We start from the raw sequence: 24,656 nt of genomic DNA, 5'->3' as shown, positions 1-24,656 counted from the left end.
TAAATATGTATAACTGTTTTCTAACATTTCCCCTGATGCTGAAAATTTGCAACTTCTTATTTGAAATTAATACACACCATTACATAACACATGACACTGAATTTTGCTCATTCCTGTGGTTAACGAGACTTGGTTTTTATGCTCCAAAAGTTCCCCTAATTTTTCTCATGATTTTATGAACTGTGGATGGTGAAAGACCTAAACTTTTGCCAGTCTTGTGCTAAAAAATGTTCTAACTGAACTGATTGACCATTCTCTCACAAATTTTGGCCTGAGAAAGGGCTTTTTTCTTAATGCTCCTTTTATATGCATCTGTTTAGTGTAATGTTTCAGAAGAGAAATGTTTTCTAGAAAGGTTTTTCTCGTTTGCCCCTGTCCTTTTATGGGGTATACTACAGGTTTTGGGATATTTTGTGTTTGTTTGTTTGTTCACAAAAAAGTTCAAGTTTTACATTAGAAAAACATTAAAGATATCTTCTTCATACATTTCTTTAATACTTTTCTGGAAACTGGGTTTGGACATGTTTTTTTTTTTTAACACAGTTTATTGTTATATTTAAGTTTTATTCGTTAATATGTTGTTGTTTTTTTTCACTTCAATATCACACTATTTATCACACTTCAATAATGACACTTTATTATAATGAGAATGAGATTTCTTTGAAATGTAAAGTGCATTACAAATAAAACGTATTTATTTACACTGGAAAAGACGGCTTTCGGGGGACTTGTCCCTTTGGAAGAAAACTAAAGATGAATTCCATTTAGAACAGTGATGTTTAGAAAGATAAAAGGACTTAAAAATTAAAACTAATGTCAAATAAAATGTAGGCCCTATAATAATTTTAGGAATAAAATATGCAAATATGAACTGAGGGGAATTTAAGGAGGTTAATCAATGACCAAAGTGGAGCTTGAGCTGTTTATAAATCTGTTTGCAGTGGTCAGTGATGAAATCTTAAGTCTCTTATTGTAAGGATAAAGGATGTTTAAATTTGTGTCCCATTCAGAAGTTAATTTCCACCTTAAATGGTTCAACAGTTACACTCCCGACTCCTCGAACACCAGACTCTAACACTGACACTAAAAGAGGAACCAATACAGCTGAGCCGTTTAAGGTGGACACTACGGATTGACATTACAAACTTCTAGAACTACAGACTTTTAGAATGAAACGGCTGTACCATTTAAGGTGGAACGGTAAATCCCACCCCACTTCAACCCATTACTCCTGGCGCCAGAATATAACAGAGGTACCCCTTATGGTGGAAGGTTAAAACACATTAATAACCCAACATATATACGCTCCCCTCAATGCCAGAAGAGAACCCAGGGATCATTTAAGGTGGAACGGAGAGTTGGAATAAGACACGAGTTTGCTGCTGGTGCCGGAGCGAACTGAGGCTGTGTGAAGATGGCGGAGGAGGAGCGGAGTGTTGAGGCTGAGAAACTGAAGGAGAAAGCAAACAATTACTTCAAAGGTAAAATAGAAACGGGCTTCATGTGTTTGTTAGACGGTTGTTTATCATCCTCTCTGTGTCCTGTGTGAGAGAACTTGAGGGAACCGAGGCGGGAGAATTTACGTTAGCCGGAATTGTTAGTTAGCTTTAGCTCCATCAGCCGGTAGCAGAGCTTTGAATGAAATTAAGCTCGGATTTTAAGCCTCACTCCGCGTTTGAAATGTTCCTGACATTGTGGATAAACTGCGGTCACCCGAGTCCACGCAATGACAGCTCTGTACGGTTGCTGTAAATGAAGTTTACTGCGTACATGTATTCTTAGCTAACGGCTAACTACGTCATGCTGCTTGGTCTGTTAGCTTAGCTGGCTAAAAGCGAAGTGAAGTACGGCACCGAACCGATGCTTTGAACCGTCTGCCTGAGTGAATCAAATGTTCGAATACAATATCTTTTCCCAAAAGTAATTGTAGGGTGAGGCAGAACGATTTTAAGCCGTGGTTCAGTTTTCCACAAAAGTAAAGCAATTGTAATTAATCAAACCTTTAAAACATAGCAAGTTTCAGTTTCTTTACTCGTTTAAAAGTTAATAGGATTTTCCCCCCAGATACACATTTAAGAGTATTTTGTAATATTTAAATAAGCATGGTTCTACAAAACTCTGCTGGTGACATTCCTTCAAAATAAATTAATGTCTGGAAACGAGTTTAAAATGCGCTGTAATGACTAAATATTTATGTGGGAACATCTTAGTAATGCCTGGAAATTACACAATAAGACATAGGAAGAAGTTAATTCTTGATTAGGTATTTCTCATTTTCACTTCTTATAAAGGCATTCAACAAAGCTTCAACATGTGCACAGGCTGGGCCCAGTGGCACTGATTTTGAGACTCGCAGCTCAGATTATGGAAAATATTGAAGTGATTCCGCTGAAGTTGAGAATCGGTTCAGAAATGACTCGTTCGCGAGTCTAAATTTCAGCTCCTTGATGTAACAGTTACAGCGAGAAACTGGTACAAAGAGGAGAACCACTGCAATTAAATCAGAAACGTCACAGCGGTTGTTGTTGTGTCCACGGGAAAGTTTATACCAGTCAAACAAGCTGTTTGTGTTTATTAGCGTGGTTTTACATAAGTCTGTCATTCATTCATTCATTGAGAGGTTATATCTTCTCCACACGTTCACACAGAAACTGGCGGGTTTCAGGACATTTTCACACAACAAAAACACAAGGAACACTTTAAACCCCCACACTGCGACCGACTGCGGGTTATAAATAGTGAGGGATTAACTGGCTAGCAGCTGAGGCTAACGGACTAGCCGTGTTCTGAAATAAAAGTCCTCCCACGAGGAAAGTGCCTCTGGAGCTCGTATTATTTAAAGTCGCATATAAGACAAAAAACACTTGCCGATGAACTTTTCCCAAAGTGTGTTTTTTTAAACCAACGTTAACCATGTATACAGGGTATAAAACAATATATTGAAATATACATATTTTATTAAAAATGTAGGGAATGTTACATGTGGTAACAAGCCGTGAAATATTACAAAGTAAAAGTCGCCTTAATATTGATCATTTGACTTGGTCAAACATACATCTTATACTACGTTAACGCTATATATGCTAAATGAATTAAATGTAAATATTTTTAAATATGTCAATTTGTTGTGTGTGTATATGTAGAGAGAAAAATATTTCTCAGAAAATCATACTCATAAAAATCACCTGTAAACTTATTTTTTGCTTCAGTGTTTACAGTTCTCTGATTTTGATCACAGCTCTACTCTTGTTTTTTTTTAATGATTAAATATTCTTCACAAACACATAGGCAGTGACATTGAAATTTTGGGGAATATATTGTATGCTGTTCTCTAAATACGTGTGTATGAGTTTGAGCCTGTTTTATTAAGCCTGCAATATGTAAAGTAACATAATTTAGGTCTTAGGGGAGCTACTGTGAAATTAGAATTTTATTGTAAATGTTGTTTAATGTGATGATCATTTTCTCCACAATCAGCTTTCTTGTGAATTTCAGGCCACTATTGTACTGACCTGTTTATCCTTCCTGTAGTGAACAATGGAAGTCTATGTATAAACAAAGAAGGTTTTCATAAATGCTGGTCAGGAGTTTGAGGAGATACAGGTTAGATGGACAGACTGAAAAAAAAAAAATACCTAATGGCTTGAAAATATAATTTACTTACTTTAATGCAAATTTAACAAAACATACAGGTCCCACAAAATATATATATACTTAGATTAGAAGCAGTGCTGAGGTCAGATGATCCCTTTTCTTTCTTTCCTTCACCATAAAGCATCATTTCAAACATGGCTTTGTAAAGTGTTTGCAAGAACCCCAACCTCTCCTCTAGATTTAACAAATGCTCTCTCATTAGAGGAATTTCATAAAGCAGCAGTTTGCTTTAGTCTCACCTGTTTAGTCCTGCCACTGCTGCCATTTACAACAGATTTGCTGACTGCCAACATCAGATGTGTAGAGAGATTTACAAATGTCCCACTGGTCCTGGCTTTCCAGAACTTTGTCTGTGCTGAATGTTCGCTGCATTAACAGCAAAATAATTTCGCTAGTGACCAGTCAGTTCAGTCAAACTTTGAAAGCGTCAGAGCAAGGCAAAAGCAAAATAATGAATTGTTTTGAGAGTCTGTGTATTTTATGTAATATATGAATGAATAAGAGCTTAGATTAAGGCCAGTGCTTGGCTCCAGTTATGCGTTTTCTCTTCACAAACAGCCTGAAAGTCTTTAACAAGCTGAACGGGAATAGAATGATGAGAAATGTTTAAGATTTTGGAAAAGCACAAACATTGTCACAGAACTGTATATACTGCACAGGAGAAGACATGCAGTAATCAGAATAAATAGGGTGGGGTTATAGAAGTGAGTAACAGAAGTACAAATAGGCAGTACTGATGTACTATAAATATAATACGATTTAGAAGAGTCTGTATACATAAATGAAATATGTACATGACATGTGTAAGAGCAACCTTGCAAGGTATTTCTCTAAGAAACATATTAAGTGATAAAACATATGATAACACAAGTGAGAAATGTCTAAATACATAAATTACTTTAAACAAGAGAACCATAAGTAATTATTGCACTATTAAGCTATGAGCTGTGTTCATGTTCAGAAATTAACTTTAGGTCATGGTCATATGATCTGTTTAATGTTGCATGTATGGGAAGCAGGGAAGTGTAAATGTAAGTGTAAATAGGAAAGCAGAGTTGTGTAGACTTTAGTTCCTGTGCTGATAGAAGTGCTGTAATGCTTTTGAAATTTGCTGATTGTACTTTTTATTTAAATAAGTAACTTATTATAGTAATAATACTTTCAATGGAGTTTGGATTAAGGCTACATGCCTCTCTTTAATTAAAGACAAAATACACAGTGATTTCATCTGAAGTCTTGCTCACATATTAATGGTCATATTCTTTAATTTCAGAAAAAGATTATGAGAACGCAATCAAGTATTACACAGAGGCACTGGATCTGAACCCTTCCAATGCCATCTACTTCAGTAACCGGAGTCTGGCGTACCTGCGCACTGAGTGCTATGGCTATGCCCTGGCAGACGCCACCCGTGCCCTCGAGATTGACAAGAACTACATCAAGGGCTACTACCGACGAGCCACCTCAAACATGGCCCTGGGCAAGTTTAAGGCAGCCCTCAAGGATTATGAGACGGTGAGTTATGTCAATTACAAAATAATTAATAAGCAATCACGAGTGGTTGCATCCTAAAGAAAAATGACATTCAGTTCTTTTTGGTTGTTTTTAACAACACTGTGCTCATGTGCTAATGTTTGAGTCAGTATTTATTCATACAAATGAAAGTAAGTTCACATCACCTACAGGGAAAACACTTCTGCACATTTTAATCTATATCACTGTCACAAAATATGCACTAAATCTGTAAAAAAAAGTGTCACACATGAACTCATGCACGCAGCTTGTCTTTTGGAGTCTATATAATAGAGACTATGAAGCTGAGGGGTTTCTTTGCATTAATTCAGTTTTGTGTTCTGCTCTTTTTCTGTGATCAGGTAGTCAGGGTGCGCCCTAATGACAAGGACGCCAAGATGAAATATCAGGAGTGCAACAAGATTGTTAAGCAGAAGGCCTTCGAGAGAGCAATCGCCAGTGACGAGCTGAAGAGATCGGTGGTCGACTCTTTAGACATTGAGAACATGAGTGAGTGGAGGAAGTTATCCTCATTGTCACACACATGCAACATAGGATTATAGGACATGGATGTTACTGTGAATTTGTTGTTTTATATCTGCAGCAAAATATACCTGAACCGGTTTTATCAGAGGTTTTTAGCCCCTTTTATATGATCGTTGTTATCAGCCACAAAATGTTTAAACTGTTCAGCTGTTAAACTGTTTTTTTGTCCTGAGATTAAAAATGTGTGAGTGAAATATACTCTCTCCTCTCTAGCGATTGAGGACGACTATGCAGGCCCTAAACTTGAAGATGGTAAAGTCACGTTGAAGTTCATGAAGGAGCTTATGGACTGGTTCAAGGACCAGAAGAAACTGCATAGGAAATGTGCTTACCAGGTGAGCACCTAAACCTTCCAGAGAGAGGAAAACATGCACAACCACGTTTTTTAAAAAAGGGTGAAGCAGCTTTTGAAGCAGTAGTAGTATTTTATTTATTTATTTTAACTTTTGGAAGAAATGATTAATCTTTTCCAAATGTGCTTAAAACTATTCAGCACAAACCAGACCTGGTTTGGTTGTGCCACACTCCCCTCTGCATATTTGGTGTTTAATTTCGCTGATGTTTGTGGTCCTGTTATGAGGTGGTTTGTGTGAGACTCAATGTTGAGGTCACAGATTCTGTTCATTTTATTCACCTTGATGCATTATCATAAACTTTTCAGATGCTGGTTCAAGTAAAAGAAGTATTATCTAAACTCCCCAGTCTAGTCGAAATCACGTTAAAAGAGGTACGTCACTAAAGTATTTTGGGCTTTTTCGGTGAATGATGAAAGATTCTTTTTTTTTTGCGCTGAGCCCAAATTTGAATTATTTTCCTGTTTCTTTTTCCCAGTCTTCAAATTCCTCTTGATGTCAAAACCCTCTTCTTTTCGCTTTCTTTTTTTCCACTCTCTTTCTAGACAGAGAAAATAACTATTTGTGGGGACACGCACGGCCAGTACTACGATCTTCTAAATATTTTTGAGTTGAATGGTTTACCGTCGCCGACAAATCCTTATGTATCCTTTTATCATTAGAATAGCACACCTGGATGAGAAGGTGGATGATCAGTCGGTAAAGGTAAGATTTAAAAGCGATTAGAGTAAGAGACTAGAGCTGGGAAATTGAAATTACACATGCCTGTCCTGTGTAAATATATGGTCCAGTGTTTATGCTTTAGAAACAGTATAATAATGATATATTGTGATTATCATTTTAGTAGTCTAAATGACCATAACACCATATCCATGAGAGCTCAGAGATTTACTCCCCTACTGCTTAAGTGGTTACAGGCTATGAATGAACAAGTGGATGTCAGAGGTTTTAAACATAAGCTCATATCTTTTTGTTCCATTTCTCTGTGGTAGAGTTATAGCTGCTGAGTTGTTTGAGAACCTTGACCTCAGTCTGCAGCTGTTTAATGGTGACTTCGTTGACCGCGGCTCTTTCTCAGTGGAAGTTATTCTCACACTCTTCGGTTTCAAGCTGCTTTACCCAGATCACTTCCACCTACTGAGGGGTGAGGCATCTCATATCAATGCCTACTGAAGACCCACACATGGCATGTCCAGTGTGAAGGCCATGACATGGTGGTCCTACAAAAGTATTTTCAGAATTACATTCATTGTGATATTTTGATTTTCTGTTTTGTAAACGAGTCAGTGCAGCTTTATTTTGCACCAAAAGTTTTACAAAAAATAATATAATCTGCAAACAATATTCCAAGAATCAAAAGGAAAAACTTGTTCAAAAACCTGACTACTTTATTACTCTAATTTGCATGTGGCCTGTCTTTATTCCTTATGTGGTCTTTTATTTCTTGACTCTTTCATTTTCTTCTGCTTATTTTTTTTTTGTTTTGGCGTAGTTTTCACTGGTGGGAGGGGCTTAGATGAAGATTCACCTTGAATCTCCATTGGTCAACTGAGTTTGGACTGACTGAGGTGTTCTGAAACCTTGTTTACAATTTATAAGACACCTCCCTAATGTGTTCTAGTCTAACGTGACCTGGATCTAACTAAATGCAATGGGCCTGTGAAAAGTGAGGCAAATCTCAGAAGCAAAAGCTGAAGAAGTACATAGATTTTATCAGCAAAATCCACGAGAAGAAAAAAAAAAAAACAAAAAACAAACAAAAGCAAAGATTTTAGATTCTTTTTTTTAGATTTTTTAAATTTTTTTGCACAAAATGAACTCCATCCTCTCTTTAGAGCCCCTGCCATTTAATATCACTGTGGGTAATCAAACTAGTCTTCTGAGTAAAGTGAGAAGGGAAGGAATAAAGCATGGCATCGTTTTCCCAAGAAGAGTTTTTGAAACAGACCATTCCCTGGATGTGATTGATCCATGGGGATATTTTCAGCTCATTTCCTGGCCCTAATGTTATGCAGCTCCTTTTAGTGACGTTTGTGCTGACTAGTCAGCCATCCAGCTGTGTGCAGGTTTTTGAGAGGGAAAACATGGAGTTAAACCACATGAGTGTATTAGAGGGGAACATATTCTCCATGGTGGATCTGTAAAATCAAATATCAGATACTAAATTGTATCCTGACCTTTGAGTCCAAAGTTGTATTTCACCTGACAACCTGAGCTCTGTGGCGCCACCGACTCCTTTGCCGAACTCTCAGTAATCTCCTGTTATTCTGCAGGGAATCATGAAACGGACAACATGAACCAGATGTACGGCTTCGAGGGCGAGGTCAAGGCCAAGTACACTGCGCAGATGTTCCAGCTGTTCAGTGAGGTCTTCCAGTGGCTTCCGCTTGCTCAGTGCATCAACAGCAAAGTGTTGGTGAGCATCAGTTCCCTGTCCGGCTGGTTCCTTGGCATGACTTTTTGGGAACATTTCCTGACCAAAGTGTTCTACATTCTTGTGGCATGATAAGCATGATTTTTTTTTTAATATGGAACTATGCTAGGCTTAGGCATGCAACAGAGAGTTAATCGGTTATTGGAAAGCGTGTGTGTGTGTGTATATAGTAAAAAAAGTTAAATAACTATATTATATAAGTATAGAAGAATAAATGCAGTAAAATATTTAAATAAATGTATTAATTTGTTTTTCATAAGTGACCACCACAGCCCCTATTAGAGGAGTATTGTCTATGATGTGTAATAGAATTAATTAACATTAGTTATATCTGTTTCTGATATGTCTGATCACTACTTGTAAAAGAAGCCACTTCAGTTTAATGTAGATCTATTTGTAAATCATGTCAAGAATGTTATAATTGCAGTTATTTTGTGGCTGTTTCAGGTGATGCACGGAGGACTGTTCAGTGAGGATGGTGTGACCTTAGATGACCTCAGAAAGATAGACAGAAACAGACAACCTCCAGATGCGGGTAGGGCATCATCCCAATTCTATAAATGTTTTTCATGAATTCAGAAAAATAAAGAACTTTATCTGAGGTTGTCTCCTGTGATCTCTGTGTATCTACTGTAACTGAAGACATCCAGGAGTCCAGATGTGAGCCCATTCCTCACTTTTCTTTCTGCTCTCTCTTTCTGTCCTGCAGGTCCAATGTGTGATCTCTTGTGGTCAGATCCTCAACCTCAGGTCAGTCTCACTGCACTCCCCCTGTGAAATAATTTTTCTGTTTTTGTTCATTTTTATGAATGAAGGTCATGTATCAAATGCAATACATTTATGATTATTATCAAAGTCAAAACAAACTTAGCAGCACACCAGAGTCTGCATAAAACAACCATCTCACATCATTCCATTCCGCTCAGAACACACGCTCCTGGTCTAGGGGGCTTTCTCTACTCATCCAAATGTCCATCAGCCCCAAAGCTAATGTTGGCTCCTTATTACAAGACTAAAATAACCTGCGTTACTAAATTAGGGAAAAACACCATAAAGTCAGAGTATAAAGAATTTTATGAGTCGTTTGTGCCATCTCATGCCTCATCTGTGCCCCCCAGCAATTCCTGGGGTCTGCCTTAGAGTTTAAATACCTCTGGTATGCGCTCACTCACCTCTGCTTCCCATATCCTTGTCCATTGTGCTAGCTATGTACACAGCGTTGACCTGGTACTATTCTGTAACATTCATTACTCACTGAATGGCTACAAAATTTGTGTGGCTGGCACATACATAGTTTAATCAACTACATTTTTAGAAATGTTTCTGTGACCATCTCCGTGCCTTCCCAGCAGCCCCCAGAGGACCATGACCCCCCCCCCCTCTGTTTTTGTGGATTGCTGCTGTACAGCAAATGTGGAATGTGTGTTTAAAAATCTTTGTGAGGTTTTCCAAATGATTCAGGTTCAAGATACTTTTGATGCATTTAAAGTTGTAGTTGTTGTTGTTGTTGTAGTTGGTCTTATCACTATTATAATTTAATTGTATTATTATTTTTCCAACCTTTATTTTTCCTACTGCTCCCTCTCAGAATGGGCGCTCCATCAGCAAGCGAGGCGTGAGCTGTCAGTTTGGGCCTGACGTGACTCAGCGCTTCCTCGAACAGAACAAACTGCAATACATTGTGCGCAGTCATGAGGTGAAGGCAGAGGGCTACGAGGTCACTCACTCAGGGAAGTGCATCACCGTGTTCTCCGCGCCCAATTACTGGTATGTCCCCCCCCAGCATGGGTTCTGTTACCTTTAAAACTTTGCAGTATGACCCCCCCCCTCACCCTTTTAGACGTTTATAATCAGACTAATGTGATTACACATTCAGTGTGGCTTGTGATCCTGTGTTGAAAGGCTAATTTTCAGTCAGAAAGCTCATATGAAATAAAGCATGTACAAGGAATAAAGGTCCTACAGTTTTGTCTGTAAATGTTGTTAAGATCGCCATGGGATTTCTGGACCATTTCTAATTACATACTGTGACATGGCAGATCTCAAACTCTGAGGAGGTTACACTTAATTTGTTGTATTCATTTTTTTGCTCTCTCTGTCTTCCTTCTAGTGACCAGATGGGAAATAAAGGAGCCTATATCCACCTCAGGGGATCAGACCTCAAGCCTGAATTCCACCAGTTCACTGCTGTGGTCAGTGCTGTCACTTTTTTTAAAATTCAAAATATATTATTATTATTATTATTATTATTATTATTCATTTATTATTTAATTCCTGACAGTTACAGCACTGTGCAAAAGTTTTATATCCCTGAGAAAATAAGGCTGTTCATCTGAGCAGTGTTATGTATTTTTGTATTTATTATAATTAAATATAATTTTATATTTGCACTGCTCAATTTGAGAAGATCAATTATTTTTAATAATAATAAACTTAGGTGCCCAAGGTTTTTACACACTACTGTACACAAAAGCAACACACACAACATGCTTAAACATGCTCTATTATTGTAATGTAACTCATCTTCTTTGATTAACTTTCACACAATTAACATGAACCTCATCCTAATTAATAAATGAATAACTGTGAACCTCTTCCTTTCTCTCTGCAGCCTCATCCGAATGTTAAGCCTATGGCTTATGCCAACTCTCTGCTGCAGTTGGGAATGATGTAGAGGCTCTGGGTTATCCATCCGTCTCTCAGCAGCCGTTCCTCTCTCAAGTCCACACCCATCCCTCCAGACACATCTCTTGTTCTTCTCATTCCTGTCTCACAGAGGTGCTGGCAGTATTCAGAGTGGTGGAGAGAGAACTCCAAAAGCCTGGTTTCTGTGGGAATTTCCTGTTTTTAATCCACATAACCATATTTTTGTGTGTGTGTGTGTCCCACCCTCTGCTAGGTTGTTTTTTTTTTTTTTTTTTTTTTTTATAAATAAAAAAAAATGAGTGGTTGATTCTTCAGCTGTTGGACAAAACATGAGGAGCTGGATCGTACCAAAGACCTGGGGCCCTTGTATCAAATGAGTCAGAGTAAGATTTGAGCAACTTTGAGACGGGTGATACGTTCACGGGTCCTGAATTTGAACCGATTGAAAAATGTCATCCCCCTATGAGTGAATTCACATTTGTCTAATTATCCCATACCCTTTTCCTCCCCTCCATTCAAAGTGTCATTGAGAGGGACAGCAGTCGTTTTCCTATGATTATACTGTAGCAGTGAAATCATTCTGTGCTGCTTAGATTTGTAACCAGCCACCTCCACATGTACGTCATCCTCCCTATAGAATAGAGTAGAGCAGAGCCAGATCCAATGGGACTCTGGATGCTGCCTCGGGAGATTTCACTCTGTCTTGTGGTCAGCCTGTTGTTCATCAAATTAATGTGACTATATGACTTTACAGTAGGACTATGCTTAAGAAGGGTCCATGGGATTATAAAAAACTTAAACATTATTAAGCAGTTATGTAAATAACCCAGCTCTATGGGCCTGTATCGTTATCTGACCTGTGGAATATGCAGATCTGAAGATTGTATAGATGACAGTGGGCTCACTATTTGGCAGACAGGTCACATTTGCCATTTTAATCCATGTCTTATAACTGCTTAACTTCTATAACTGAATTTAACCCATTAAAATACCCTTTCTAAGGACAGTGAAGCTATAAAGTTGTATCAGTGTGTGATAAATCACAGGAAACACTTGTACAAACTCACTGAAATATCTGTTCCCACCACTTTCTCCTTTGATTCTTTTGCTTTGAGGGACAGGACAGTGTCGTAAAGCGCTCAGTGACTGTCAGTCGTAATATGTTATGTTGAACACCCCCCCCCCTCCCCCTTCATCCTTCCCACACACACACACACACACACACTCATCTCTCCCAACTCGCTTGACTGAAATGCACTGGAGATCTATGTATTCCCCACTGTACATTTGTCCATCTAGCTGACCACCCCAACCCTAACCCACCCTCCCTGTGTGGATTTGTGACAGATTATGGCAGATGTTCAGAACCCCATCTCCCTCTCTTGAAAACGCACAGCAGCCATACCCCCCCTTGACTTTTTAGATAATGTTCTATACACAAATGTGTATGTATATACAGTATATACTGTAACAAAAAAACTCCCTGTGTACATGTTTGGGAATAAAAATTGTTGAATAAAAGCATCCTGTCCCTTTTGTTCATCTTATTTATTACATGATTTGTTGCATTTTAAATGCAGCTTCAGTTACCTTACAGTGCTGTGTTAAACACAAAGGGGAAAACTGATGTGAGACAATGTGCAAAAAACACTACATTCGTTCGTTGTAACCACTGATCCAGTTCAGGGTTGTGGTGCTGTATAACACAATATTCACAAACTCTTCAGAAATGCATGGTCGTTAAAACAGAGGCTTTACTTTTGGGAATGTATTACATTAGATATTGGCACATTTCTGTGAGAATTTGATGGCATCCAGCGTTTACAACAATGTTGTTAGGGTCAGTTATTGAGGTTAGGGGAGTTATTTTGGATCAAACAGCCACTATAAATGACTGGAGAGTTCTGTTAGTCTAGAGAACACTGTTCCACTATTCCACAGCTCAGTGTTCGTTTGTATGGTTCTCTAAAGCGTAGTCTTTATTCGATCTTGTAAACTAGGTTCCGACCTAAACCAATGTCTCCGTGGCTTTAGTTATACGTTAAATTCGACATATGCACCAGGGGGCGCCATTGAACGCACTAATTCTGCAGACTCGACTTTCTGCTCTAAAATGTATTAATAATATGTTCTTTAAACACTTAATATTGGATTACAAACACCATTAGAGACAAAACATTCAAAATAATCGTCTACAACATTTATCTTTACGTGGCGCACCGGATGTTGACAGTATGCGTTGCTAGACGCGTTGCTAGGAGAAATGTAAACCGATTCTCTCGAACTGTCCGTTTCAATGAACCGACCTGTTTGAGAGTGATTCATTTAGTTTCTCACATTCTTATCTACTGCACAAGGCTATTTAATGTATTTATCTAATTAATTTTAATGTCTTTATTGTATATATGTATTTGTACAGGTGTGAAACTTTTATAATAGTTGGACCAGCATTAATAGTCTAACAAAAATTCTTTCATCATTTTTTTGGGAAGGATTGGCATATACAGCTGTGTTCTGATGATCAATAATGTTTCATTTTCAAAGATATATTTTCTATATTTTTCCATTCTTTTAATAAGATGGAGAGTTTTGATAATATTAATAAATAGTAAAAGATCCCTGCATAGTTATTTATTTATTATTAATTTTCTGTAAAAACTTCTTCCTGCACAGCAATGAGGTGGGTCCAGAGCTCACTCAGAATCTTGTGGCACCAGCAGGAGCACACATTGAAAAAGGCACCAGTCCATCACAGGCCACACACACACCTAGTCACAATTGTGGGCAGTTTCATACACACACCTGTGGGCAGTTATATCGCTCATCTCCATAATTTAGAACCCGCGAATCGGTTCGATTTTGTTTTTCAGAGGGAGTCGGTTCAGATGAATGATACATTCAACTACCGTATGTTTAGAAACATGAATCCCTGCAGCGGGCCGCAGGGAGCGGGTTATACACCGAGTGGTTTAATGATTCTGGTGCTTTAAAAGGTTCTCCACAGGTTATTCTGGCCGGGCTGATGTGTTTCTGTGGCTCGGGGCTAAAACTCTGGAGGAATATTTAACCTGCAGAGGAGCTGAATCTGCCATGGCTGAGGAGGGAGGGTCAGTCAGGCGGAACCGGAGAGGGCAGTGAAGGCAGTTCTTTATTATGAATATTGTATGAGAATAGAGTGGGAAGTCTTTGGAAGGTTATTTTTTTATGTTTAAGACTTTTGTGCTGCAGCTCAAGGACGTAATTTTGAGGTAAGTGCTCAGAAACGAGTAGAAAACGTGTTGTGTGATTTGAACTGTGTTAGTTCTGGTCAAAAGTGGTGAGTGGTTTCTTGTAATGAGTATTTTCTAAATAACAGAATACTAATGTAAAGTCGGTGAATATAACTATACTAGAGTGGTTAGAATTGTTTCCAGTAAGTTACATTTTATTGACCCGTTTGTGTATTTGTGTTAGCTTTTATAGATGTTTGTATAATATGTATATATACTGATCAGCCACAAGATTAAAATCACTACTGGGTGAAGTGCATAGCATTGATGATCTGCTTATAGTGCCCCCTGTTGTGGGGGGATGTATCAGAGAGGGTAGGGTCAGTTCTTGAAGTTGATGTTGGGCACAAGAGAAAAGGTCAGTGTTAGGATCTGAGCACCACACTGTAGAGTGTCTCCAAAACTCATGTCCTTTGGAGCGATCCCAGTGTGCAGTGGTCAGTACTGAACCAAAGTTGGTCAAAGTGGTGACAGGGTCCTGGAGCCTGAGACTCACAGTGTGAGCGGAGGAAAGGGTTCAGCGTGGCCACTCAGCCCCGTCCACAGCAAGTTGCGCTATCTTTAACTATTACAGCATTAACTGTTGTAGCAGTGTGTGTTCTGACCCGATTCTATCGAAGCAGTGCTGACTCTTTAAGACGTGTGTGCTCTGACCCGGTTCAACAATGTGTGAAAAGAAGAAGGTATGCAGACCTGGTTGAATTCGACAACATAAACCTATTTACACCAGCATTAATGAACCGTTATTTTGTTTTTTTCTGTGTATCAGTGATTAGTTATTGATTTATTGTTCAGCCTATCTCTCTATATATCTATCTATCTACAGTAATGTGCAAAAGTCTTAGGCACCTAAGATTATTATTATTTAAAATCATTTATCTTATCAATTGATGTGGTGCTTGTATAAAATTATATATAATTACAATAAATAAAAAAACATAAATACAAGTAAATAAAATATTTTGAGTGAGTGTGAAGGACTGGGCTTGTTTTCAGATGTTCACCTGGATCATATGGATTTGTTCAATCAGATTTAACGTAATGAAGTATTTATTAACGGCTCAAATTATGGATTTGATGATAACCTCAGATAATACTGGATTGTCATGAGGAGAGATGTGGAAAGGGTTAAACCAACACATTCACACACAATATCACACTCACTGGAAAAATGAGGTTGGGTTTATTCTAATATTTGGGATTTTTTTGTGTGTTTTTAAACAAATAACCCTCACTGGTCTGATAAGCTGCTCTATAAATCTCATTTCCTCAGGGGCCTAAAATGTACTGTATGTATCTATTCATGTAGCTGTTTAATTGTTTAAGCTTTCATGAGTTCAAGCCCTGTGTCTCTACAATGGAGAAGTACGAGAAGCTGGCTAAAATCGGTGAGGGCTCGTACGGTGTGGTGTTTAAATGCCGCAGCAGAGACACAGGTCAAATAGTGGCCATCAAGAAGTTTGTGGAGTCTGAAGATGACCCTGTCATCAAGAAGATAGCACTGAGAGAAATCAGAATGCTAAAAGTAAGGATATAGCTCTCTCTCACTCTCACACTCTCTCACACTCTCTCTTATGTTCTCTCTCTCTCTCTCTCTCTCTCTCTCTCTCTCTATCTCTCACTCTCTCTCTCTCTCTCTCTCTTTCTATCTCTCTCTTTCTCTCTCTCTCTATCTCTCACTCTCTCTATCTCTCTCTCTCTTTCTCTCTCACTCTCTCTCACTACCTCTCTCTCTCTACCTCTCTCTCTTTCTCTCTCACTCTCACTAACTCTCTTTCTCTCTCTCTTTCTCTTTCTCACTCTCTCTCTCTCTCTCTCTCTCTCTCTCTCTCTCTCTCTTTCTCTCTCTTTCTCTCTCTTTCTTCTGCTTTAAAACAAGCTGTTAAAACATCCTTGGTTATTTAAATCCCAGCTTATCTCAGTCCTCTGTTGTATAGAAGAAGTAAACCAGATTATATTAATCCTCTACAATAACATTTTTACATAGTTTACATAGTTAATGTCTTGTTTTCTGTAAGTTTTTCTGTGGACATTAAAGAACCAAACTCCCATGTCCACGTTACAGTTAAAGCTACTCAATATGAAAATGACACTTTGTACTCACTGAGAGCAGCCATGTAATAGGGTTGGGATGATGAAATTACAGTGAAATTAAGTTTTCTAACATATTTTTAATATTTCTTTGGAGTGAATGCCATGTAAAACTTGTAACACATTTATATTTATACATTTACTTCATGTCACACTGCATGAGATACTGCAGACGAATGAAATCTTGGCTGCAATCTATAGCAGATTGCACATGTTATTCACCCGGTTTAATCTCATCTTAAACCAAATAGCCACTCGCGTCTCTAATTTATAAAGAGATTTCTTAACCCATGTGACCCTCAGTTGCATTGTATTTTATGTTAATTACTCACTGTCTTCAGCATTTTATTGAAACACACACGACTGTCCTCATTAAACTAAGAATTCTCCTCTCTGTTTGTCTGCAGCAGCTGAAGCATGTTAACCTGGTGAATCTTCTGGAGGTGTTCAGGAGGAAGAGGAGACTGCATCTGGTCTTTGAGTTCTGTGAGCAAACTGTCCTCAATGAGCTGGAAAAACACCCCAGAGGGTCAGTCTTTCTAAGTCTTATACATGTTATTACGTACCTTAACTTTTGTTCTTTAAAGCTGTGCTCCGTGAAACAGAATCAGTGTTACTTTAGCTTCAGCATGAGGAAATAATTGCCTTCCAATGAGTATTTTAACTGCTCAGTTTGCCTCTTTTACACGAGTTAAGTGACTCTTTAAAAGGTGATTCAGGAGGGTCTCTGGAGGATCACTGCGCCAGGACTTTGAATATAGCTAGGAGCAGTGATTTACAATCTGTATTTTTTCAGCAGTAGGCAATATCTAAGACTAAATTAATCCTAGCGCTACGTTTGGTGAAAAATAGATAATTATTCAGCAAATTCACCAGTCTCCAAGTCACACTAATCAACATTGTTAATGTGTTAAACTTTTAATAATAAATAATAGGGTTGATTTAACTCTGATGAGTGTAGTATTCTCTTTGGAGGAGGGAGAGAAATATAAATGTGCATCTGGATGGAAATAAAATCACAGAGGATCTCTTGTAAAGAAGAAATTACCCCAGGACTCTATAGACATTTAATCCAGTCTAAATATGGCTTTAGCTCAATTTTAATGTAGATGTAATATGACAAACATAAGAGGTTTAAAGGTCCACATCATGTCAATGTTTTACCATTTAAAATTAAGGTTAAGACTCTAAAACACGGGTGCACAACTCCAGTCCTGGAGGGCCGGTATCCAGCAAAATTACAAGTAAACATCAGGGTGTAAATGAAAATGCAGAAATAGGGTATGAATACTAAGTCTGTTTGTTAAGTTCAAACTGATTCTAGAGCTCACTTCATTTGTAAAGCCACAAAAGCCAGTGACTGTCTGACTGTTTTCATCCGAAGGCCAACAGCACTTTCACAGTAACCTTAGCCGCCCCTGAAACAAAGGTTCCTGTATCTAGGGGAGACAGGTGCTGTGTTGCTGTGTCTGAGCTTTTCTTTGCTGCCATCTTTTGAAAAAGAAGGGGACAGAGCCCAAGACATATAGTTTTCTGTTGGTCATACCGCATTCTTATGTCTTGACAACAGCCCTTCTCCTTTTGTTTCCCATGTCCTGTAGGGTTCCTGAGGCCCAGCTGAAGAGTATCATCTGGCAAACTCTCCAAGCAGTCAACTTCTGCCACAAGAACAACGTCAGTGGCTCTGTCTGAACTTAAATCTCTCCAACAATGTTTACAAGAAATGCTTTTTCTTAAAGAAAGAGAGACAAATTGATGAGAGTGAGGATTTCTTATGTAAGAGTTGAATTTCAGGGCGTTAAATTTCAGCCAACAAGCAGAAAGAAAAAGTTACATTCTGCTTCTTGGTGTTTAAATACATGCAGAACCTGTTTGCCTTGATACCAATGAGTTCACAACATTTCCTTATTATGAGATGCTAAGCAATAAATGTTGTAAACTTTATAACTATCATGATTATAATAACTAATATTATACTATGATTAAAGAAACTAATCTAAACCTAAAATATATCTAAGGGTACAATGAGCAGGTTGTTGTGGAACTGCAGCAAGGACCACACACAAATACAACCAAGCACTAACTCCAGTGTGTCCTGAATATGCCCGACAGTGTATTCATCGAGACGTGAAGCCAGAAAACATTCTCCTGACCAAGACGGGCGTCATTAAGCTGTGTGACTTTGGCTTTGCTCGCATCCTCAGTAGGTCTCCATTTCTCTATCCCCAATCTCCTTTGTTTAAAATCACGTATAGTATAATCACTATTAGGACAAATGTAACTGTGTAAAGACCCAGTGAACTTTGTTGGGGAAATGTATGTGGGCAGTGTTTCTGCTTCAGAACACTTTTGTTTGCCTGAGGACACGGTTTTGGCCGTTTCACTGAGAAACCGTTCTCAACTCTTAAATGGGAATCATAGAAACTTCAGTGTGACGACACAAATGACACTACATTTGTATAAAATATTTGTAATTTCATGACCAAATCCAGACACTAATTAAAACATCAGTTATAAACATCAGTTAATAAAATAAGACTTTATTTTTGTCATTTGTACTGACCCAGTTCTTTAAAATGTGACGTTTTATGAGATTATAAAGATACAGAGACAGAACTAAACACAGTGCCTGAAAATGAAACTATGCGTTTCTCCCTTTTCCCCTCAGTGCATTTATGTGCATTTAGCATCCTTGCCTTGCTAATGATTTATTTACGCTGCCCTCCTCCATCACCTCTCGTTCTTTAGCTGCTCACTTTCAGCCTTGTGTGAAGTCCAGGGCCTTATAAACCCGGTGAGCCAGTTAGGGCCCTCCAGAGCTCCGCTTACCTTCTTCTTTCTTAGGTTTCGGTGTATTGTTACCATAGGGTTAACATGTAATCCCTCAACCCAAATGCCTTTGTCATCCTCTCTTGTGTGTGTATGTGTTTGTGCGCACATGTGTGTTTGTGTGTGAGATAGCCGGCCCAGGTGATGATTACACGGATTATGTGGCCACTCGGTGGTACCGGGCCCCGGAGCTGCTGGTGGGGGATACGCAGTATGGACCTCCAGTGGATGTTTGGGCCCTGGGCTGCGTTTTCGCTGAACTCCTGCACGGAAACCCACTCTGGCCTGGACGCTCAGACGTAGATCAGCTCTACCTCATTCGCAGGACACTAGGTATTTAATCTGATCGAGGCAAATGAAGAGCCTGAACTTATGTGAAGATGCTCCAGAGTCGTCCAGTTCTAGTTTCTAGTTTATACAGAGATTATACAAGTGGTGTGTCCACACTGAGTGCACTTTAAATCCACTATATTCAATAATTATAAATGAGTGTCTGCAAACCTTTGGAAATATGTTATAATTATCTAGTGCTTATGTCTTTGGAAATTAGGTAATTATGACTACTTAGGCCAACAAATGACAGTGACACCTTGACTCACAAGTGAATCAACTTACGAATTTTCAGAAATAAAAGCCATCGCTCCATTTATTTTTTGCTTTTTTATAGCATTAAATGTGTAGAGAGTAAGTTAAGTTAAGAAAAAAGAAAAACCTCTGCCAATCTCCTCCACCTCCAACAGCATCTTTGTCTGATCTTCAAGGTAAATACACTTAATAGAACCAGTTTATTTGTTTACATTCTCTTTTATTGTGTATTATTTTTTTTATATACATTAAACTCGTAAGTCAAGGTATTACTGTATAACAGTTTATGATGATATATTATAATAAACACCTGATTGCACTGTGAGAGGATTCACCTATGCCTTCTTATAGGTTTATATGCATCCTAAATTAATGGCATAGTTGTTGGCATCCCAGTGTCCAACAATCAGCACAATTTCAGCATAACCAAGTAATCAGCATGGCAGAAACTGTGGTATCTGTAGTTTGATGGTAAAGCGTAATGTAGTTTAAATTCAGAAGTTTAATGGATAATAATCCAAGCCTGCTCTCAGTGGAAATTAAGAGATCCAAATTGTCAGATTCATTCATTCATTCATTCATTATCTGTAACCCTTATCCAGTTCAGGGTCGCGGTGGGTCCAGAGCCTACCTGGAATCATTGGGCGCAAGGCGGGAATACACCCTGGAGGGGGCGCCAGTCCCTCACAGGGCAACACAGACACACAAACACACACACACATTCACACCTACGGACACTTTTGAGTCGCCAATCCACCTACCAAAGTGTGTTTTTGGACTGTGGGAGGAAACTGGAGCACCCGGAGGAAACCCACGTGGACACGGGGAGAACACACCAACTCCTCACAGACAGTCACCTGGAGGAAACCCACATGGACACGGGGAGAACACACCAACTCCTCACAGACAGTCACCTGGAGGAAACTCACGCGGACACGGGGGGAGAACACACCAACTCCTCACAGACAGTCACCCGGAGGAAACCCACACAGACACAGAGAGAACACACCAACTCCTCACAGACAGTCACCCGGAGGAAACCCACGCAGACACAGAGAGAACACACCAACTCCTCACAGACAGTCACCCGGAGGAAACTCACGCGGACACGGGGAGAACACACCAACTCCTCACAGACAGTCACCCGGAGGAAACCCACGCGGACACGGGGAGAACACACCAACTCTTCACAGACAGTCACCCGGAGCGGGAATCGAACCCACAACCTCCAGGTCCCTGTGTGACTGCGACACTACCTGCTGCGCCACCGTGCCGCCCAAATTGTCAGATTAATAATAATAATAATAATAATCATTATAGAATTTGCCCTGTGAAAGATGGCGCCCCCTCCCGGGTGTGTTCCCGCCTTGTGCCCAGTGGTTCTGGGTAGGCTCCGGACCCACCGCGACCCTGAACTGGATAAGTGGTTATAGACAATAAATGAATGAATGAATTTGCCCTGTGAAGGAATGGCGCCCCCTCCAGGGTGTGTTCCCACCTTGCGCCCAGTGATTCTGGGTGGGCTCCGGACTCACCGTGACCCTGAAATGGATAAGCAGACAATGAATGAATGAATTAATCAAATTTTATTTTAAAGTACATTTCATTGAGTCAAACTCTTCCTGTACTCACTGTAAATTCACTGAGAAATCTGTGTAGCAGCTTTAAATTGATCTATACATCTATACGAAAGGTGTATTAAGAACTAATACATTACTGGTCCTCTCTTTTTTAGGTGACCTAATCCCTCGTCACCAGCAGGTTTTCCGCTCCAATGTCTTTTTCAGCGGAGTCAGCATCCCTGAACCAGAAACCATGGTGACAAACGCACACACACCCACACACACATACAAAATTACAATAACAGTACAGAGCTGATAAATGAGCTTTGTGTGTTGTAGGAACCACTGGAGAAGAGGTTTCTTGGTGCATCCCCTCATGCCATTACTATAATGAAGGTGAGCTTTTGTGGATGTAAATGTAAAACTGTTAACAGTCAAAATAACCTCTGTTTAGTCTTCGAGGTAAAAGATTAATATGACTTTGTTCTTAAGGAGGTGAGAGACAATATACTCAAACTACTCACATAGTAGTTTTTGACTAGCAACAGAGTAAATGAAAGCAAGGTCACGGTGACTTTTGCACAGTACTGTATTTCATGTTTATAATTTGTGTGTGTAGTCAAGTCTGGTGATGGATCCTGCTGGAAGACTGTCGTGCGAGGAGTTGTTAGAGCTGCCGTACTTTCAGGATGAGGGTGGATTAGGGTGGGGCAGAGAAGGGGATCGTCCCGGCAGACGCCACGAGAAAGGCAGCAGGCGCAGGATTCCAGGGGTATGATGCATTATTTTACAACTTCTCTGAGACCAACTTCCTTCACTGAGATCTTGTGTACAGATTGATTGACATCGGTACAGTTGTTTAAATTCTGCTATGTTCATATAATTCAGTAATATTATTCATACAGTAGTTCTTCTATAGATATTCTTACTGGCATATGTAAATATTAACACATGTCCTTAGCTCCTCTCCATGGCTCTTTCTTATTATTTTTTCTTATGTCTTTATTGTCTTTTTTGCCTGAGTGTAATACTTTTTAATAGTCTGTGTGCTTGTCCAGTCTGTTAGTATGTTACATGTCATACATGTGTGCTCTCACCAAAACAAATTCCTTGTATGTGTAACATACTTGGCAAATAAAGTGATTCTGATCTTATATTTCTTCAAGGTAGAACACACAACAGATCAACAAAACTACTACTTCTTTAAGAATGAATACATGAAATATCAAATGCCAGCATGATTCAGTTCAGTCTCACTACTATTAAGTACTTTTTACATTGTAATGAAATATACTTTTACTCAAAACACTCCAATCCATTTACAAATATTCACATGGTCTACACGATGTTCCCAAAGCCAGCACAAGCTTGTTCAGATGCATAAGCAGCGCCACTGTATCTCAGACCGAGAGCAATCTGCCTGTGACCACTTTTGCAAGTGGTGAAGAAGCAGAGGGGGTTCTTTTGGGTGATGTTTATGGATGTGAAGTTCAACACCATGTAGCTAAAAGGGACAAGCACAAAGTCAGCATTTATCACGCTGCTTTTTTCTGCCAGCCAAGGGGATCAGACAACCTTCCAGTCCCAAGTCTGCATCACTTACCTTTAGGCCACAGCTGTCCTGCATAATGTAGTTAGAGGGAAATACAGCTGAGTTCATGTTACTAATTAATGATATTAAATAAATATATACAAGTCAATTTCGGTTCTGCCGTCTAAAAGGCCTTCCGTGTTGTTTTCACAGATGCAGTATTTGCCTCAGCTCCCCAACAGCAACATCTCCCCGGCTCCTGAGCTAAAGAACAAACACAAACCCAGATATGATCATCACCTGCCCAACATCTGACAGAGAACCAGGTTCTGCAGGAAGAGTGAAAGTGCCTGTGGAGAACCGAGCAGTTAACTGTTTAATGTCTAACCGTGTGTGTGAGGGGGAGAGGGATCGAGAGAGCAATAGTATATATATATATACAATCTAAATCTTTATTGTAGATTTGAGTAACAGTGTGAGTAATGGCAGACAGTGGGTTTGAATTGGAACTGAGCAGCATTCACCAATCAGCCAGAAATGAAAAATTTCAACCTTGTCTCTACACTCATTGTCTATTCTCTCAGCTCCATTGACCATAGAGGAGCACTTTGCAGTTACACAAATACAGACTAGTCAATCAGTCGCTCTGCATACTTTCTTATCCCCATTTCATCCTGTACTTCAGTGCTCAGGATGCAGGTATGGTGCTGCAGAGTCACTGACGTTGTGTTAGTGTGTGTTGCTGTGGTACAAGTGGATCAGACACAACCGTTTTTAACCCCCTCAGTGAGAATAGTCCACCCACCAAATAATACCTGCTGTGGGGGTCCTGAGCTTTGATGAACAGGGTGAAATTGGGCTAAAAATATAATGCACAGCATCAGAAACACTGCAGTCTGTAAATGTAGAACTGCAGAGTGACCTTTATGGGCAGTGGAGTGGATAAAATGAAAAATGAGTGTGAATATCATATTATTTTTAAAGGAGCTACACGGGGCACAGTTCACTTTCAGTGCATAATGACTTCTCTATATTTACATATGACTACAGTCACAACAACACATGATTTTATTGTGCAACTTCTGCTGAAGCTCCTTTGTTTGTTTCTGTATATCTTCTCAAAATCTAAGCTCTTTAACTGATGTGCCAAATGTATTTTGTTGCAAATGGCACAAATACACAGGTCTTCATTCTAATGCTTAAGTTGCTAGCAGACTATAATAATAATAAATAATAAAGCAATGATGGTGAATATTAGTATTGTTATTATTTGTACTAGTACTAGTGTTAGCACAAAAACTACTAAAGCCAAAATTAAATATGTAACCACTGCTATAACCATCAGTTCTAAACATGACTAAAGACAAGGCAATCCTCCTGTGATGAAGTTGGGAGGAACCTAGAGAAGAAATAAAAGGGTTTTGCTGTGATTTTTTGTGTTTTCAGAACTACAAAACTAGAAATGTTTTATTTTGAATAGAATTAATAGTATTATTGTTCTTGTGAAAGTACAAATTCTTCAGTATTTTACTTAAGAACATGTACAGGGGTTGGACAATGAAAGTGAAACACCTGGTTTTAGACCACAATAATTTATTAGTGTGGTGTAGGGCCTCCTTTTGCGGCCAATACAGCGTCAGTTCG

General features: G+C 39.1%; 2 protein-coding genes across 4 annotated transcripts; both read left to right on the top strand.

Moving 5' to 3' along the window:
• Positions 1-1,231: 1,231 nt before the first annotated feature.
• Positions 1,232-12,652, top strand: LOC136675682 (serine/threonine-protein phosphatase 5). Its single transcript, XM_066652379.1, has 13 exons — positions 1,232-1,481; positions 4,928-5,169; positions 5,529-5,676; positions 5,926-6,047; positions 6,374-6,439; positions 6,611-6,709; positions 7,104-7,209; positions 8,339-8,481; positions 8,947-9,034; positions 9,209-9,249; positions 10,088-10,266; positions 10,610-10,691; positions 11,111-12,652. Exons 1-13 carry the CDS (start codon positions 1,415-1,417, stop codon positions 11,171-11,173), a joined length of 1,446 nt encoding a protein of 481 aa, XP_066508476.1. The 5' UTR covers positions 1,232-1,414; the 3' UTR covers positions 11,174-12,652.
• A 1,401-nt stretch (positions 12,653-14,053) lies between these two features.
• Positions 14,054-24,656, top strand: cdkl1 (cyclin dependent kinase like 1 (CDC2 related kinase)). 3 transcript variants are annotated; one of them, XM_066652174.1, is made up of 10 exons: positions 14,054-14,393; positions 15,741-15,939; positions 16,916-17,034; positions 18,107-18,179; positions 18,618-18,708; positions 19,467-19,667; positions 21,655-21,737; positions 21,821-21,877; positions 22,101-22,253; positions 23,226-24,656. In XM_066652174.1, the coding sequence occupies exons 1-10, from the start codon at positions 14,350-14,352 to the stop codon at positions 23,325-23,327; spliced, it is 1,122 nt and encodes a 373-aa protein (XP_066508271.1). In that variant the 5' UTR covers positions 14,054-14,349; the 3' UTR covers positions 23,328-24,656. The 3 variants fall into 3 exon arrangements, with proteins under 3 accessions (XP_066508271.1, XP_066508270.1, XP_066508272.1); XM_066652173.1 differs by having other exon boundaries at positions 16,913-17,034; positions 23,226-24,654; XM_066652175.1 differs by having other exon boundaries at positions 14,054-15,097; positions 16,913-17,034; positions 23,226-24,654.

The sequence above is a fragment of the Hoplias malabaricus genome, chromosome X1 (assembly GCF_029633855.1).
Source record: "Hoplias malabaricus isolate fHopMal1 chromosome X1, fHopMal1.hap1, whole genome shotgun sequence".
Classification (NCBI taxonomy): domain Eukaryota; kingdom Metazoa; phylum Chordata; class Actinopteri; order Characiformes; family Erythrinidae; genus Hoplias; species Hoplias malabaricus.
This window is presented reverse-complemented; position numbering and strand designations above follow the sequence as displayed.

Excerpts from the sequence above, each read along its gene's own strand:
- LOC136675682 (XM_066652379.1), top strand. The coding sequence starts at position 1,415 with ATGGCGGAGGAGGAGCGGAGTGTTGAGGCTGAGAAACTGAAGGAGAAA. Across the intron at positions 5,170-5,528 it reads CCCTCAAGGATTATGAGACG|GTAGTCAGGGTGCGCCCTAA; the intron begins GTGAGTTATGTC and ends TTCTGTGATCAG. Across the intron at positions 6,710-7,103 it reads CGTCGCCGACAAATCCTTAT|CTGTTTAATGGTGACTTCGT; the intron begins GTATCCTTTTAT and ends CTCAGTCTGCAG.
- cdkl1 (XM_066652173.1), top strand. The coding sequence starts at position 14,350 with ATGTTTAAGACTTTTGTGCTGCAGCTCAAGGACGTAATTTTGAG. Across the intron at positions 18,180-18,617 it reads ACTTCTGCCACAAGAACAAC|TGTATTCATCGAGACGTGAA; the intron begins GTCAGTGGCTCT and ends TATGCCCGACAG. Across the intron at positions 22,254-23,225 it reads GCAGGCGCAGGATTCCAGGG|ATGCAGTATTTGCCTCAGCT; the intron begins GTATGATGCATT and ends TTGTTTTCACAG.